We start from the raw sequence: 18753 nt of genomic DNA, 5'->3' as shown, positions 1-18753 counted from the left end.
TTGACTTATATACGTCATGAAATGATCACCACAATAAGTTTAGTGAGCATCTGTCATTTCAGATTCAAAATTAGAGAAATAGAAAAAAATTTTTTCTTCCATGTGTTGAGAACTCTTAGGATTTATTCTTCTTTTTTAAAATTTATTTATTTTGATTATTATTTATTTTTGGCTGTGTTGTGTCTTCGTTGCTGCTTGCGGGTTTTCTCTAGTTGCGGCGAGCGGGGGCTCCTCTTCATTGCCGTGCGCAGGCCTCTCACTGCGGTGGCTTCTCTTGTTGCGGAGCACGGGCTCCAGTAATTGTGGCTTGAAGGCTCTAGAGCGCAGGCTCAGTAGTTACGGTGCACGGGCTTAGTTGCTCCGTGGCATGTGGGATCTTCCCGGACCAGGGTTCGAACCCATGTCCCCTGCATTGGCAGGCAGATTCTCAACCACTGCGCCACCAGGGAAGCCCAGGATTTATTCTTAACCACTTGCATATACTATGCACTATTAAGTAGTGAACAAGACAGAAAAGGTTCCTGCTTTCATGGGGCTAGAAAGTGTTCAATCATTTTATCTTTTTGTTGTTTATATTTTTGTATTTATATATTGTTTCAATCTACCCCACTGGATAGGGTTTCCTGAGGCACTATTCTTTTGTGTTTTGAATGGCAGGCTGCCTAGAAGTGTGGATACATTTTAATATCTCCTTGTTGACCAACCACCCAGTGCCATTTACTTGGCACCTTAATCTATGTTCTTTGTTTGAGACCCCAACAATGAATAAACCCAGGAGAATTCTTTTCTTTCCTACTATATACTCAGTTCTTTGCTGGGGTTCTAAACAACTTAAAAAGATGGCCCCTACAACTGTTTGGGGACAGAAGATCAAAGCACTGGGGATAAAAATGGAAAAAAAAATCATAAAATACTGAATTACCTGGTAATGGACAGCAATACTACTATCATTTACAGGAATACATGATTGATGTCGTTTGGGTAACTTAGGAATTTCATGGAAAGAGAAAACTGAACTAAAATCTTGAAGCGTTTGTACGGGTGGAAAAGAACAAGAGAAGATTCTGGGAGCTTGGAAAAATACAAGTAAACCACAGCAGTGGAAATGACAAATATTATGTTGTATTCATTTTTACACTGCATGGAGAGTAGGACCTAGTGAGGTCCCATAAATGATTGTAGAAGTGGGGAGTCTTGGGAAATCAGGTTTGATGAGATCAGCGGGTGGTGGTGGGGAAACAGAGGAGAAGGGACAGGGAAGATACACATTTTGAAGATGAAACCAACAGGACTGACTTGTAATAATCAAGCCCTTACAGTTTCAAAGTGATTTCACTCTATTGTGTCCTGGTCTGGCATTCCTTCTCACAGAATTGGTGTCAGGATCAGCAGTGGCTCTTAACCCCATCATACCAATGTCCCCTTTTTGTGACCAGTATTTCAGTGAAGCCTTTACTCTCCTCAAATGAAATTCATTATTAATTTAATATAATTGCCCACATAATTTTGAAAATATCAACATAACACTGTACTGTGAATAAAGGAAACTTCAGAGAAGTGGTTAAAGTATACATTATAATATGTAAAAGCCCAGACATGACTATACCAGAAGACATAATGAAGTGGTCAGATACACCTATATGTGGGGTGACGGCTACTAATGCAGACCCATAGAGATGTGTTAACTCACATACCGCAAGTGGCACGGGCTTCAGTGACACGATTCTGCAAAATGGTGGGTGACTCTTGCTAAAGTCCCAAACAGGAGGAAGTACAATCTTATCTCAATTTTTCAGTAGTTGCATTCCCAAGAATTCAGAGTGTGTTAAAAACCATGCAAAAATACTTTGGTAAGTACATGAAACAGAGTTAAGTTCTGTGCTCGAATAATTATAAACGGGTTTCACCTATGAAAATGTCTCTTGGCACTTTGGAAAATCTTGCGGATATGGGACAACTTCTTTATTGTGCACGACTGAGACATTTCAGGACATCTAACATTCCTGGTCCCCAGCCATTAGATGCCAGAGACCAACCCCGCACCCCATCACTGTGACAACTAAAAGTGCCCCCAAGGTTTCACAGCCTGAGAGAAGAGTACCCACTGAGAACCACTGGCTGGATGCTGGCTCTTAGGTTTCAGCCTCATGACTCAAGGATGGTGACAGATAAGGAAGTTGGGAGGGAGAGGATTTGGATGTTGAGCCAGAAAAGGAGTTGGCTGCAGTGCTTTCTTCCTCAGTCAAGGAGAGCCTTCACTTTCTTAAATTCTTCAAATCTGGCTCTTCCAACCTCGTAAGAGTTTCAAGTTCTGAGCCCAGATAGAAGATAAAGTGAGGGAAAAAAGATGATATTTTGTAGTAATAAGTGCAAACCCTGTTTGACTTATTTACCTTAAGAGCCAAGAAACCCAGTCTAATCCCCTGCCCTCCACATTGGCTTATTGGTAGGCATATACTGTGTCTCAAGAGTTCAAGAGAAATCTAGTTCTAACATGAATCCTTGAAACATTTTTGAAATTTAAGCCTTGTTATCCTTTAAACTATAGGTGTGATCTCATTCCATTTGTTTTTCAGTTTTGTAAAGTATGCAATAACGTCTAATCCCTCTTGGCATTTGCATTTTGCACAATTGAATGTCTTCAGCAGATGTGCACTATGGTCTAGTATTAGCACTCTGCCTGTTGCCTTTTGCTTGGGAGTCTTAAACAAATCAAAAGGGCTTGATTTTCTTAGAGTACTTTTTAGAAGATTTCGAGCCTTAGATTTTCATTTAACAGTGATAACACACATACACCTTCTTTCACAAGTGTGAATGTGCTGTATTTGATTTGTAAATAGTCATTTAGCCCAAAGATGTTGGGCATACTTCAAATGCAAGCCAGTGAGTGATATTCCAAGAACATAAATCTGTTTGCAGCCTTATTCCAGGACCAAGTTTATCCATTTGTTAATCAGATGCGTACTATTCACAGGATAACAGGTTAGGCACATTGAGGAAATCAGAAGTGAACAGACACTTTAGAGCCTCAAGGAGTCTATTATCCAGTCCAGGGATGATAAAACCTCACATATACGATCATAAGCAGAAGGTGAGGTGAAACACTGATGGAGTCTCTAGGGATGAAATAGTACTTTCCTGTGAAGAAGGCTTCCTGGAGGAGGTGAAATTTTTAACTTGATGATTTTAACGATTCGTTAAAATCTTGACAAGCAAGACACTTTTTGAGGACTGGTTTTTTTGAGCTGAAATAAATGTGAGCAGAATTTGTGTGTGTGTGTGTGTGGCTTCCCATCCCTTAATATTATGCATTCTCCATTTATTGTCTGGATGTAATTAAGTGACTGAATAATTGGTAATAATTGCTACAAAGAATCTCATTTGACATTTTTACCTTTTTGAAAAAGTCCTCTAATTTAAGAGCTGAATCTAAGCTTTGGTTTTTCCATTGAAGCATTCAACTTTTACAACTCCAGATTTCAACCAGTGCTATGTTTGAAAACTCTGGGATGTACCTTAAGCCTTGTTGAGAGTAAGGTGCAATCAGACGTAAGGCAGATCTGTCAGGATGGTTATACAAAGCGTTCAGCCACTAAGGTAGGAAAATGGTCTTGCTACCAGGTGTTTTCCATGTATTGAACTTGAGGACAACACAGACACCGCGTCAGAGCACCCAGGATTCGCTGTGGTTCCATGCCCTCCCCGTTAGGCCGTCTGTTTCCTGGGACTTGGGTCTAATTGCTTCTGCTCCCAGGTTATTAAGGTCCATCTCCCAGCCCCTCTGGCCTCTGCCTGTACCACTTACTGCAGGCTGGAGATTTGACTAAGAGCAAGTTATTCAACATGAAATTTGGCCCAGATGACATGTTTGTCTCTTGAGATATCCGCACCCCAGTTTTCGTTGTAGCATTATCTACAATAGCCACAACATGGAAACAATCTAAGTGCCCATTGGATGGGTGAATGGATAAAGAAAATGTAAGATGTATATGTATCCCCTGGAAATGTAAGATTCCATATATTCCATATATATACATATACACAATGGAATATTATTCAGCCATAAAAAAAGAAATCCTGCCTTTTGTGACAACATGGATGGATCTTGAGGATATTATGCTAAGTGAAACAAATCAGACAGAGAAAGATAAATACTGTATGTTCTCACTTATATTCAGAATCTAAAGAAGCCAAACTCATAGAAGGAGAGAGTAGAATGGTGGCTACCAGGGGCAGAAGGTGGGGGAAATGGAGAGATGTTGGTCGAATGGTACAAATTCCCAGCTGTAAGATGAATAAGCTCTGGGGATCTAATGTATAGCATGGTGACTATAATTAACAATGTTATATACTTGAAAGCTGGTAAGAGAGTAGATCTTAAATGTTATCACACACAAAAAAATAGTATATTCTGTGAGGGAATAGAGGTGTATCAAATCATCACATTGTACATCTTAAACTTACGTATGTTATTTGCCAGTAATATCTCAGTAAACCTGAGGAGGGGAAAGACATGTTTGTCAAAACTTAGTTATCGTGTGTTGGAAATGTTTTCTCTCTGATCTGGATGGTAGGTATAGGTATATAAATTCTTCAAGTTACAGTCTTAAGATTTGCGCATTTCATGTATGTTATAGCCCAACAAAAAATGTAAAAATAATAATAATAAAAACCACTGAAGTGTTGCCAGTTTTGGTCTATCCGGGGGTAATTTTGCAATGGTATGTGCATTTTCAAGCATTTAAAAATAAATTTTTAGTGTTTTTCTTTAGTATTCCTTTTAAAATTCTTTTCTAGTCAATTACTTGAAATAACCCAAATAGCTAACAGTGGAAGATTTATAGTAATAACTACTTGTACCTCAAAATTGCAAACAGTTTAGTAGAGCAATAATTGCACCTCCCCCCACCAAAGTTTGTGAAACAAAAGAAAAGAGGAGAAAACAAAACTTCTGGGGAAAGAGGATGAAAATACTTGTTGCAGAACCACCTTTTTGATGCTTCAAGATTTCCAACATTTAAATACCTAGAATTTGGAGGTAGTGTGACTAAATCATCATTTCGACCAACGTGTTGTGTTTACCAACTTGCATGCAATCTCACACTTTTCAGCCAATTTTCCCAGCCACCCCTACCCCTCCTGCCCAGCCTCCATCCTGATGTCTGTAGCTTTGGGTTCAAATTCAGACTGAAGTCTAGTGGTGAGTGAAAATTACTGATGATGTCAAAGGGAACAAAAATAGAACTTACAGGAAAGTCTTTACCTTTAGCTGTGGTTGTCAAGGTTCAAGCACCAAAAAAGACAGAGACATTCCCTTCTGAGAGAGAGCTTTTCAAAAACAACAACAAAAAATTTGATGCCACTAAATTATAGCATTAAATCTGTAAAGTCAAAGAACTGTACATAAATTAAATTTGAATTTCTTCTCCCCAACACACCCAGCCAATCTCATCATCTTGTATGGATTTACTGATGGGATCGAGTGCTTCTTAACATTACTATTTTTTTTAAAGATAGCCATTGAACCTGAACTCTTTTGTTGGAACAGGACAGCTGGGAAGTGGTGGAAGGACTGAGGGGAGAGATGAATTACACCCAGGAGCCACCAATTCAGAAAGGATTTTTGCTGAAAAAAAGGAAATGGCCCTTGAAAGGCTGGCACAAGGTAAGAACTGGCCTGGGACGCACCTTCGTTTGCACCTACACTTCCCACTCAGGACCCGGTTCTTAGGCACTTATATTTAATTTGAAGTTGAGCATGGAGACGAAGAGAAGGATGTTTAAATGGAATGTCTTTTTTTTAAATTTCTTTTTGGCTGCGTTGGGGCTTTGTTGCTTCGCGCGGGCTTTCTCTAGTTGCGGCGAGCGAGGGCTACTCTGTTGCGGTGCGCAGGCTTCTCATTGCGGTGGCTTCTCTTGTTGCAGAGCACGGGCTCTAGGCTCGCGGGCTTCAGTAGTTGTGGCGCACGGGCTTAGTTGCTCCACGGCATGTGGGATCTTCCCAGACCAGGGATCAAAACCGTGTCTCCTGCATCGGCAGGCGGATTCTTAATCACTGCGCCACCAGGGAAGTCCTGGGAGTGTCTTAATGAATTCTGCTTTATTCCCCACAGAGATTCTTCTATCTGGACAAAGGAATCTTGAAATATGCCAAGAACCAAAGTGATGTAAGTCGTCTTGTTAATCCAGTATGCTATTGAAGAATTCTAAAGGGCTAGTGGTTGTCAGTTCATGGATGAGATTGTGCATATTTGGGAATTGCATTTCCCTAAACTGGAAATCAGGGAGGGGTGGCGGTTCCCTCTCAGGGAACAGAGGTGCCTGCTGCCCACTGTCGCTGCTCTGGGTTCTGGGTGGGCTCAGTTCACCCACCAAGTAGAGGTGCAAGAGCCCCTATCAACACCCTACCGGGTATCCAGGCATGGGTTCTGGTCTTAGGGTTGTGCTGTGGGATTCTCTGGGTGGGGGAGACCTCTTCACAGTGAGGTAACAGGAACGAAACAGAGAGCGTGTCCCTCCCACTATTATGGGGACTGGGGTTCAGTGGAGAAGGCCCTTGGTGGAGGTGACGGGAGGTTCCCCTGTGTGTGGACACCAGGCAGACAGCCCTTGAGGACTCGGAATGACTGCTGATCCTGCCCTCGTAGGGGTTCCTCTCTCACCCAGCACTTCTCTCCTCCCGTCTTCCTCTCTTCGCCTCTCTCACGGTGCTCACCTTGTTGGGGCAAATGCAGAAACGTGCCGTAGTGCCTGACCCACAGTGGCCTGTATTAGCTTCCTTACTCCTCTTTTTATTTTTAAATTTTTTTTTGGTTTCTTCAGCTTTTAAAGAAATTTTTTAATTAATTTTTATTGGATTATAGTTGATTTATAATGTTGTGTTAGTTTCTGCTGTACAGCAAAGTGAATCAGTTATACATATATCCACTCTTTTTTAGATTCCATTCCCATACAGTTCATTACAGAGTATTGAGTAGAGTTCCCTGTGCTATACAGTAGGTTCTTATTAGTTATCTATTTTATATAGTAGTGTGTATATGTCAATCCCAGTCTACCAATTTATCCCCCCCTTCCCCTTTGGTAACCATATTACTCAGCCATCAAAAAGAATGAAATAATGCGATTTGCAGCTACATGGATGGACCTAGAGATTGTCATATTGAGTGAAGTAAGTCAGACAAAGACAACTATCATATGATATCGCTTATATGTGAAATCTAAAAAATGGTACAAATGAACCTATTTACCAAACAAATGGAGTCACAGATGTAGAAAACAAGCTTACTCCTCTTTTTAAGTCACTTCCAAATGAATTTAGACACCGGAAAACTATTTCTGCAGGAGGCGGTGAAGTTAACAGGTGAATTCACTGTCGTAGGAGTCATGGGGCTAACTTTCTAGTTTCCTCACCTTCCTGCTTCCTCACTTAGCAATGTGCAAACTGCTTGTTACTCAATTAACCCTCTGTAATTCAGTCTCCCGTCTGTAAAAGGGGAGATGTTTCCTCCCTCACAGGTTAAATAGGATGATGTGTGTATAGCACTAAGCTCCGTGCTAGTTCACGCTAAGTACTGGAGAAGCGTAGTTATTGTGTTTACTGTTAGTGGGTGTGGAAGAGGAGGGTAGAGGGGAAGAGTGTTAAGGATGTTCTGATGGTTTTTAACACCGTGGTTCTCAAGGGGCCCCCTTTGTGCCTCTGCAGATAGAGAGAGAGAAGCTGCATGGCTGCATTGACGTCGGGCTCTCGGTGATGTCTGTGAAGAAGTCGTCAAAGTGCATAGATCTGGACACCGAGGAGCACATTTACCATCTGAAGGTGACACTGCTTCCCAGATGCTGTCTCTTGTTGCGCAGAGTTCCTTTATGTTGTGAAGGGATTGTCAGTTATAGTACCGTTGGTGGTGCCTTTTGAATTTCAAAACATCCAGCCAACATGTAGAAGATCTTCATTATGAAAGTATTTCTAAGGATATATCTATTGATATCTGGATGGGACAGTTCTTCATTGTGTAGGACTGTCTCTTACACTGCTGAACGTTTAGCCTCCTTGTCTCTTATCCCCTAAATTCCCCCCTCCCTTGTGATTGTGACATCAGTAACAAAAAAACAAAAACCAAAAAACTTCATGTTTCCAAATACAAACCCCTTCTACCCCCAGGCAGTACCATCTTTAGTGAAGAACCATTTACCATAGGTTAAAATGTTTCCTGAAATAAAATATGATCTTTAGTCTGAGAGGCCCCATCTTATAACTTTGACTAATTTTATAGGGATTCCATTAAAATTCTCATACCACAATGATGTCAAAAATTTTTCCTCTAAAGGATGGGTCTCCAAATAGTATCTCTGAAAGCTGCTTAATTACCCTCTTCTGCCCCTTCTCCACAATGATGTCAAAAATTTTTCCTCTAAAGGATGGGTCTCCAAATAGTATCTCTGAAAGCTGCTTAACTACCCTCTTCTGCCCCTTCTCCTGCAGGTGGTATAGATAGTTAAAAGCATGAATCAAGAGCTTTGGAGATAAAGATCTAGTTCAGATCTTGGCTGCCGCTACTTACTAGCTTTCAGCCTTTGACAAATTATTTAATCTCCGAAAGTCTCAGTTTTCTCACCACCCTCCCACCCCGACAATGGGAGTTCCAGTGCTCATCTTGTAGGGCTGCATGTAGAAAACTTGACGTAATGCCTGACCCACAGTAAGCTCAATACGTTTATGTATTATATATAACTATTAGGTGGTACCCCAGTGTTAGAAATTAATTGAGAAAATGTTGAGTCTTTTCTTACTTGGACAAATTACTTGGAATATTGGGAATGGGGGCTGCGCATTGGGAAAATAAAAGCATGAGATTATGAACTCCCCATCTTAATGTGTCCCTGTCCTCCCCATAGCTCGTCGTGGTACTTGGGCAAATACATGCTTAGCACATACATGGGCTTGATTGCCCCCACGGCAAAGACGTCTCCAGCCCACCCTGTCGGTGTGCCGAGGGTGAGAAGCCCTGCTGTGCGCAATTACCTACAGCCACAGGCATAGGGGCTTAGGCTTAGGGAATAGTACGGATTTGACTGTGCTGGGCAGTCAGTTAACAACATCTGGGAAATGAAGTACATTTCAAGAACATAATTTAAAGGCGACAAATAGATGTGAGTCTGTTGGTGTTGCTTCTACGTGTAAACGACACATCCAGTAGCACCTGGAGGGGTTTTAAGTCTTGTGTGTACTTCTTTTTTTTTTTTTAACATCTTTATTGGAGTATAATTGCTTTACAATGGTGTGTTAGTTTCTGCTTTATAACAAAGTGAATCAGTTATACATATACATATGTTCCCATATCTCTTCCCTCTTGCGTCTCCCTCCCTCCCACCCCCCCATCCCACCCCTCTAGGTGGTCACAAAGCACTGAGCTGATCTCCCTGTGCTATGCAGCGGTTTCCCGCTAGCTATCTATTTTACATTTGGTAGTGTATATATGTGCATGCCACTCTCTCACTTTGTCACAGCTTACCCTTCCCCCTCCCCATATCCTCAAGTCCATTCTCTAGTAGGTCTATGTCTTCATTCCCATCTTACCCCTAGGTTCTTCATGACCTTTTTTTTTTTTTTTTTTTCTTGGATTCCATATATATGTGTTAGCATACGGTATTTGTTTTTCTCTTTCTGACTTACTTCACTCTGTATGACAGACTCAACATAACAAACATAAACGCCAACCGAACACTTGCTAAATGAAGGATGTTGCTGACATTTATTTCCACATCCTTGCCTCTCAGTAGCAGCATTAGTAAAGATTTTAACTGGATTGACCTGGATTTTTCTTCTTGGAAGTTAACCTACCATACATCCTTTTGGGGTCTTTTAAATTGCCACTTCATGAGTCTCTGTGTTCTCATATATAGATATCATTTTTCATTTTTACACCATCATACACACAAAAATATTGGCTATTAAGAAATATCTATGGTGCATAGGTACTTGTTATATTCTTTTTAGTACTTTTATGCACATTTGAAATACTTTATAATAAAAGTTACTAGATACAAACATTACCCTTCATAGAAATTATACATTGATAGTCACTCCTGGAGAGAATGGCTAAAAGTTTGTGTATGTGTGTTTGAAAAATCCTGGAAATCACTGATAAAACTTTGTCAGATTTTTGTTTTCTAAGAGTGGGAGAAATGTTCTTTTAAGTAACCTTCACATTCATTAACATATATTCCTCAGCAACATATTCTTGGTCCGAGAAGATTAACAAGATTAAATATTTTAGGAAGAATTTACTAATTCATTCCAGTTCAGAGAAGATTGATCTGAAAAGTCTGAATTATAAAAGAGTTTTTTAAAAAAATGGTGCTAATATTTTCAGTAGGGTTAGGAGAAACTGGGACAAGAGAACTTGGAACTGCTTTAAGAGATGGATAAATATAAATTTCAGCTTATTTGTTCTTTAATATTTCCTAATAATAACATAACAATTGGAGTCTTTCATAGAATGCCTAAATGTAGAGTTTATGAAGACCATTTTTACTCTCCATCTCCTTCTCCAGCTTGTTCCATAGACTACAGAAATGTAAATGAAGTCAATAAACTGGTATTTCCACATTTCTACACATGACAGCATGAAGAGGTGCTAGGAGTGACCTCAGTGTGATGACTAATTGTTCCTTAGAGTGATTGACATTCTCAACTCCTTTCAACCCAACATAATCTAGGTAAAGTCAGAGGAAGTCTTTGATGAGTGGGTATCCAAACTTCGCCACCACAGAATGTATCGTCAGAATGAAATCGCCATGTTTCCACACGAAGTTAATCACTTTTTCCCAGGATCTACTGTCACAGACTCTGGTTCTGGGGTCTTGGACACCATTTCGAGTAGGAAGGTAATGATTTGCCGATAATGAATCTGAAGGAAGGTGGCTTTGTGCGGCGGGAGTCTGCTTTTGGGGGCTGTGTCTGAGGAAGGAAGGGTTTGTAGGGAGGAGCAGGGTAAGCTTGAGCTGGGATTTCGTTAGTCTGTGTGTCCACTCAGTCAGAACGAGGGCCAGAAGGGCATCTATTAATGCTGAGAGTGTAACTGGAGAACAGCATGTACGGAGGGATTTAATATCCCTGAAAGCTCCAGCTTTCTCCTGACCAGTTTGACTTCAGTTGGCTTTCTGGTTGTAACATGCAAGAGGTGCACTTACAGTCATACAGAATTGCAAAATCTTTCCCAACATTTGTGTCATTATTTCAGTGTGGTTATCATTTGACAGGAGGAGAAATCAGGGGCCCGTAGCATGGTGTGGCCACGCGGGTAATAGCTGGAGGTCTCAGGGTCTCCAGCGGAGTGCTTTGCTAGAAGCTTCTTCCTTACTATGGGCAGATGGCTTCCATTAGCTACGAGCCCACTTGATTATCCTTTACCCTAAAGTGTTCCCACCGAGCTCTGTTTTCATTTGTAATGTGCTTTTGTCATCTGTGGAACAGCGTAGCAGTATATCAAAGCAGAATTCGTTTCAGACCGGAAGCAATTTATCATTTTCTTGTGGTGGTGAGACTCGAGTTCCATTATGGTTACAGTCTTCAGAGGACATGGAAAAATGCTCTAAAGGTAGAGTGACTCAAAACCTCTGCTTCTTTCTGTCAAAACCTCTGCTCTCAGATTACACTGGTTTGGTATTCAGACCCCAGATGAATTTGTATCCTCCCCCTTCACTGGTCTACATCCCCTGTCATATTTTGCTTATGAAGTCTGCACTCGTGATCAACAAAAGGCACTTTCCTTTAGAGTTTTATGTCTTCCCCTGGGTGTGCGTGCAGACAGGTTTCCTTTTCTGTTGTTTAAGCACTGATGCCTGATTTCCATATGGCCTACTAAATCACAGAATCCAGGGATGGGGTCTGCACAGTTCGCTATATTTTTTTAAGTGCCAAAAATGCTTCTGATGCACATCCAAGAATTTAAATCACTGTTCCAGAGGTGAGTGGTGAACCAAATGGAGATCCCCACCAAACAGGTGTTCTCTACCCTGGCTGCACATTAGAATCGCCAAGAGAGCTTTTAAAATGCAGGATACGCATGCCCAGGCCCCGTCCCAAAGAATCTTTTTAAATTATTGTGGGATGGGGCCCTGGCATCACTAGTTTTCCCGCAGTTCCTCAAGTGATTCTGATAAGGAGCCAGGGTTGAGAACGCTTACCGTATGGAAGCTCTGTGTTCTCAACCTTAATTAGCTAAGAATCACCCAAGGAACTAAAAAAAAAAAAGTCACCAGTAGGATTGGGGGTGTTCTAATTTAATTGCCTGGGGATGGGACTTGGACATAGGTGATTTTAAAAATTTCACCAGTTGATTTTTTTTTTTTTAATTTAATTAATTTATTTATTTATTTGGCTGTGTTGGGTCTTCGTTTCTGTGCGAGGGCTTTCTCTAGTTGCGGTGAGCGGGGGCCACTCTTCATCGTGGTGCGCGGGCCTCTCACTGTCGCGGCCTCTCTTGTTGCGGAGCACAGGCTCCAGATGCGCAGGCTCAGTAGTTGTGGCTCACGGGCCCAGTTGCTCTGCGGCATGTGGGATCTTCCCAGACCAGGGCTCAAAACCCGTGTCCCCTGCATTGGCAGGCGGATTCTCAACCACTGCACCACCAGGGAAGCCCTCACCAGTTGATTTTTAAAGTGTAGCCACAATTGAGAACCACTATCAGAGAAAGATGCCTGAAAATTGCATTTTTGCTAGTTGAATGCAGATATTATCACACCTGGAGCCATATAAGTGTTGCCGTCCCAATAAATATGAGCTTCACTGAGTGACATTTTGGGACAGTACTCCCTGAAGTGTTTTCCCTGGACCAGCAGCATTGGCCTGGCCTGGGAACCTATTAGAAATATGAATTCTCAGCTTCAACTCAGATAGACTGAATCAGAAACTGGGGAGTGGAGCCCAGCAATCTGATTTAACAAGTTCTCCAGGTGATTCTGATGATACCAAAGTTTGAGAGCCGCCGTCTTTAGGCTTTTGGACCTTGATTTCTCAGAAGAAACAGCCACCGTCATCCAGTGCACAGCACATTGAGGACTAGCTTTTGAGTTAGTGACCCAGGAACTGGACTGAGGATGCTCTTAGGTCCTCTCAGGTCAGTCTGCAGACGACCATCATGGTCCTCTTGCAGGTCCATGATTGACAACGTTATCCTTAGAGACCAGTACACCCTTCATTTTAATTTCATTCATTTAACTTGTGTTGGGTCCTTACAGTCGGATAGTGACAGCCTGTTCCTGAAAGATTAGAAGTAACAATGATGGTGGTGGTGATGGTGATGATGATGATGATGATGATGATGATGAAGACTGATTTATTTAGTGCTTACCATATGCTGGGTACTCTAAAAGTACTCTGCATTTATCAACTCATTTTTAACTCAACTATCCTGTGAGATAGGTATATAATTACCCCCGTTTTCCAGACGAGGAAACTGAGACACAGAGAAGTTATGTAATTTGCCCAAGATTCACAGTTCGTTAAGCACATTCAAACTGCGGCAACGTGGTTCTCCAGATGTTTGCCCTTAACCACAATGGTCTACTGCCTCTCCTGTAAGAAAGGAAGTGAAGTTTCCTATCCTTGTAAGATGTAAAAGCAAATAGAGATAAATGAGAAAAGTAGCTGGCACTAGCATAGGGAAGCTTGAATGCAAGATAAGTGTGTTTGACTTCTCCTCTTGCTTTTCTCCCACAGACCTGGCACACTGTCAAGCCTGCCTGGTGGAAATGAGCCAGCTCCTGCAAAGTATGGACGTCCTGCATCGGACATATTCGGCTCCGGCTATCAATGTCCTCCAGGTTAGCCAGATCCCGCTTCTGTTTCATTCTGGCACTCTTCCGCTTTCCTCTCTCCTCCCAGCCTTTCACTAACAGGGACGTTGTCCTGTTGGTTGCTTCAGCCAGATTCAAGGGGATGGAGGTGGTCGCTTTGGTGTGTGTCTTTCCCTATTGGTTTGGTAGACCTTACTGTCTGTTCTCTCTTTCCTGTTTTGAAACAAAGGGTGGAGCTTTTGAAAGTCCCAAAAAGGAAAAAAGATCACATAGGAGATGGCGGTCCAGAGCTGTTGGCAAAGACGCTAAAGGAACGCTGCAGGTAACCCTTGCTTCCCTCCACATGCTGGTTTCCTCATGCACACGTGCTGGGGACTCCTTGGACTCAAATAGAAGAATAGACAAGTGACTATTCTGTAGTTATTCTCTCAAATACCCTGTGCAGAGAGAGGAATTCAGTCACTTAGATTTTCTGGAAGATTTTCTGAATACTAGAATAAGCATGTAATGAATATTGGGTAAAGGGTTTTGGTTTCCCCTTCTTTAATGCTTAGCCTGCCTGCTCTCTTCCCTGCTTCGGTGTGTGCCTTGATTTGTGGCTGCTGTGGTCGTGTGCTCTGACTCACCTCTTCTGCTGCAACTCAGTGGACTCACCATCCCTCTGAGCCCACTGGCTGTAGTCTCTGGGAGCAGGACATTGTACAGACTCTCTCTTGCCTCTTGTCTCCAACCTTCCAATCCCCCATCAGAAGTTCACTGCATAACGCTAGCCGCTGACTTTTCCCAATGCGCGGCTAAGCCAGAAGCCACGATTTGCAGCTCAGCCATTGCATATTAAATTGCAACATTGTCAGGGTCAAAATAAATCAGAAACTTACAGAAACTGTTATACTCTTATATATTAATAACTCTGGTTCAAAGCACTTTATGGGTTGAACTTAAATACTTTGAAAGCAAAGAATGATTTGTGTATAAACATGTGAGAAGGAGGTTTGTTTCGTAGAAGCACCAGGTGCAAGTAAAGAAAACATTTTTAAATCTACCCCGTTAACTATTAGCAACCTAGATCCTGGGTGATTATTGCCAGGAGGAAGGAAATGAATATAAACGAGAAACAGCCCGGCTGCTTTAGCTGTCATTTTCAACCTATAGCTTTAATGCTGTGATCACCTCCAAAGGAAAATGTGATTTCTCACCCATTTTTATTTTGCAAGAAGCCAGTGAAAGTTTCTGTGACAAGTGTTTTCCTGAGTTTTCATATAAGTTATCACTCAATAGAAAGACTTTTTCATAGAATGTTCTTCTTCTTAGTACTATCCAGTCCTAGAAACAAGTAAATATTCTAAGCGATTCGTATCTAAAAAGAAATATCTCCCTTTGGTGTCACTTCAGGTCCCAAAACCTTTTTCTGGCCCAGTAAGACTGCATTCCTCCAATCCTAATTTGTCAACACTAGATTTTGGAGAAGAAAAAAATTATTCTGATGGCTCTGAAACCTCATCAGAGTTTTCTAAAATGCAAGAAGATCTGTGTCATATTGCCCATAAAGGTAAATGAGTTTTCCTTCTTCCTAATGTGTTTGATGAAAATGTTAAATGTTTGTCTGAATGTGGGATGTCCTTGGAGAGGGGAATCTTAGTTGCTTCGTTTTCTGCTCTATTAGGATTTCGGGCAATCCAATTTTTATTTTATTTCCCTGGTAGTACAGAGTGTATTGGCAAGAAGTTTCTTTTTAACTCTGTAGGGGAGAAGGTGAGAGCCTTAAGTATACTTTAAAAGCTGAGCAATTTATATGCTGCAGATGAGAGTGTAAACTGGTACTTCTCTGGAGGGCATGTGACATCATGTTTCAACTTTTTAAAAAGTCTGCCTATCCAGCAATTCCACTTTGAAGAATTCACTCATAGCAATTAATTTAAAAATTATCCAAACAAAGATATCCATCGTAGCATTGTTTATCATATCAAAAATTAGAAATAGATTTTCAACATCATTAGGAAAATGCACATCAAAAGCATGGTGAGACATTACCATGCACCTATTAGAATAGCTAAAATTTTTTTAAGAACTGACAGCTGGTAAGGATCCAGAGAAACTGGATCTCTCATCCATTGCTGGTGGCAATGCAATATGGTACAGTCACTCTGGACAAGAGTTTGGCAGCTTTATATAAAACCAAACATGTACTTACCATACAACCCAACATTCACATTCCTGGGCATTTATTCCAGAGAAGTGTAAACTTAAGTCCACACAAAATCCTATACACAACTGTTCAGAGGAGGTTTATTTGTATCAGCCAAAGACTGGAACAACCCAAATGTCCTTCGACAGATGAATGGTTAAACAAAAGGTGGTGCATCCATACAGTGGAACACTACTCAGCCGTAAAAAGGAATGAACTGTGGATACACGCCACAGTGGAGGGGATCTCAAGGGCATCATATTGACCTAAAATAGCCAATATCAAAAGGTGTCATAGTGTATGATTGAACTTATTAACACTTTTGTAGTGATACAAGCATAGAGATGGAGAAATGATTAGTGGTTGCCAGGGGTCAGGGACAAGGAGGAGGGAAAGTATGATTATAAAGGGGTAGTAAGAGGAATCTTGGTAGTGATGGAAGGCTCTATATCCTGATTCTACTGGTGGGTCCACGAATCTAGACATGCAATAAAATTGCATTGACCACCATACGTGTACACATATTCACAAGTGAGAGCCTGTCAAACCGGTGAAATCTGAATAAGAGCTGTAGGTTGTACCAATGTTAATTTCCCAGGTTTGATGTTGTACCAAAGTTATGTAAGATGTTACCACCGTGGGAAACTGGATGTAGGGCACCCAGGGCTTCTCTGTACTGTTCTTGTAACTTCCTGTGAGTCTATAAAAATTTCACAATAGAAAGTTTAAAAAAAAAAATTAGAAATAACCTAAATGCCTGACAGTAGAGGGATTGGATTTTTAAAATGCAATGTAATCATATACTAGAATACTCAACAGCTACAATAATAATATCTACCTTATATCGAACACAGTGTCATGTCAGGTATTTGCTAATAAGCACTTAACATGCAGTATTTCATTAGATTCTCGCAGCAACCCGCAGAGTACGTATGACTAACCTCTTATCTGTGCACATGTAAGAAACCTGAGGCTTAGAGAAGCCAAAGAACTTTGTGAGGGTCACATGGTAGAAAGTAGCCAACCTGAGACTTGAATCCTAACCTGCCTGACCCCAGAGTCTGTGCTCCCCACCTGGTGTCTCACTGCCCTTACAGATGGGGTAGCCAGGGTTATTTTTATTTTTATAAGTATTGGAAGATTGACACAACATATTGAGCAAAAAATATAAGGTATGATCCCATTTTTTTTTTGGGAAAAAATAAACTATATAAATCTGGCATATATAGGCATATTAAAAAAGTCTGAGAGGATACATACCAGCATTTTAGTGATGGAGACTGGGAGTACTTATCCTGCTTTTTTAAAAAAAGTATCATAGATTTATCATTTTTTAAAGGAGAAAATGAGTTAAAAATTTTTAAATGGGAGGGCAGTACTTGAAGTGGGAGGAGTGAAGACGTTTCCTATTTTGCTCTTCTCTCGTCACCCTGCATTTTCCTTCCTTTACATCACTGATTCCTTTGGCTCTTTTCCCTAACCCTACAGACTTAACATAAAACACGCTGGTTATGAGGAAACCATTGTATGCTTTTTACAGATTCTTACCTCAAACTCTTGTCCAAGTGACCGTTAGAACCTTGTCCATGTTTGGCAGTACAACTCATCTGTAAAATGGGAAGAATTACCTGCCCCACCCCTTTAAAGATCTTCACACACCCCAGTGTGGTTCTCTAGTATTAAAGGACCACTTGTAATTAGGTTGTTTCATTTTAGGTTTTGTGGGAGGAAATTCCTATACAGTGCCATTACTTTTTAATAATATGCACTGTCTTTTTAAAAATGATAGTGCCTCCCTGCAGAAGGGAACTATCCTGATTTTACCTGCCTTGAAGAAGCTGCTTCCTCAGAAGGACAGAGTTTGCTATATTGAGTTGATCCCCTGATCCTGTCCTCCTGCAGAGGGCCTGACCTTGTGCAAGGTTTATAATGGGCCTCAGCCAGCTGTTCTGCCTTTCGGGCTTTGTGAAAACCAGCTGGCTGCAGGGCTGCCACATACCTAGACGAGGTCAAGATTTGTGCTCCGAGAAGTCCAGGAACACCTATTCAACTATAGCCCACACCCCACGGGCTTGCGAACAGTGAATTCCACAGGGAGCCCAGCAAGCTTTGTTTCATTCCTGTGGTTTTAGAGTGTACTTGCAGAGACTGCAAGATCTCGGGGAGTCCCTTTTACAGAGGCTGTAACTCAGAGGCCTCATGAAATGAAGACAGTTCTCAGGTTTTCCCTGTGTCCTGTGACCTTGCCTGCTTTCTCACTTTCATTCAAACTTTTGAAGCATCTTGACTTTTCTTCCTTTGTAAGCCTGATTTTGTTACTGACAGTTTTTATTGTACTTTCTTAACTGCATCACTAATCTATTGACCAATAGATCTATTGCTCTATTGACTTCAGAGCAGCTGAGCTCAAGGCAAGAATTCCACTGTTGTTGTAAATAGTCTTATATTACCTACTTTTTCTTCAGCTTGTTAAATGCATCTGAATTCTCCCTGTCTCATAGAAGTTGGATCAAATGGTAGGCAACTAATATACACCCATCCTAAAAAGTCTTTGTTGTATATTTTAGACTATAAATTTGATTTTTATGGTGTATCATTGAACTAATTCTCATTGGTTCATGTGTCTGGCTTTGTGTCTATGTTGACATACATATAAGCAAACAGAGTACAAAATGTACTAAAGTCTAAAAGTCATAAGTAATTTGCCTTACATATATTAGCTTTTACATATCCCAAAATGTATTTCATGGAACACTTTGCCCATACAACAC

The 18753-nt window shown here is 41.0% G+C and overlaps 1 protein-coding gene across 6 annotated transcripts in view; it reads left to right on the top strand.

Moving 5' to 3' along the window:
- OSBPL3 (oxysterol binding protein like 3) overlaps window positions 1-18753 on the top strand; it is a 205539-nt gene that overhangs the window by 130657 nt on the left and 56129 nt on the right. For 5 of the 6 annotated variants that reach the window (XM_061198598.1, XM_061198595.1, XM_061198597.1 and 2 more), the window contains 8 exons: window positions 5549-5665; window positions 6114-6167; window positions 7703-7816; window positions 10717-10884; window positions 11474-11597; window positions 13721-13824; window positions 14027-14119; window positions 15190-15346. In XM_061198598.1, coding sequence (XP_061054581.1) covers window positions 5549-5665; window positions 6114-6167; window positions 7703-7816; window positions 10717-10884; window positions 11474-11597; window positions 13721-13824; window positions 14027-14119; window positions 15190-15346 — 931 coding nt within the window. The remainder of the gene's footprint in view (window positions 1-5548; window positions 5666-6113; window positions 6168-7702; window positions 7817-10716; window positions 10885-11473; window positions 11598-13720; window positions 13825-14026; window positions 14120-15189; window positions 15347-18753) is intronic. The other variant, XM_061198599.1, reaches the window with a different exon arrangement.

Source organism: Eubalaena glacialis, chromosome 8 (genome assembly GCF_028564815.1).
Source record: "Eubalaena glacialis isolate mEubGla1 chromosome 8, mEubGla1.1.hap2.+ XY, whole genome shotgun sequence".
NCBI classification, from domain to species: domain Eukaryota; kingdom Metazoa; phylum Chordata; class Mammalia; order Artiodactyla; family Balaenidae; genus Eubalaena; species Eubalaena glacialis.
The sequence above is the reverse complement of the archived record's forward strand: the minus strand, read 5'-3'. Positions and strand labels throughout refer to the sequence as shown.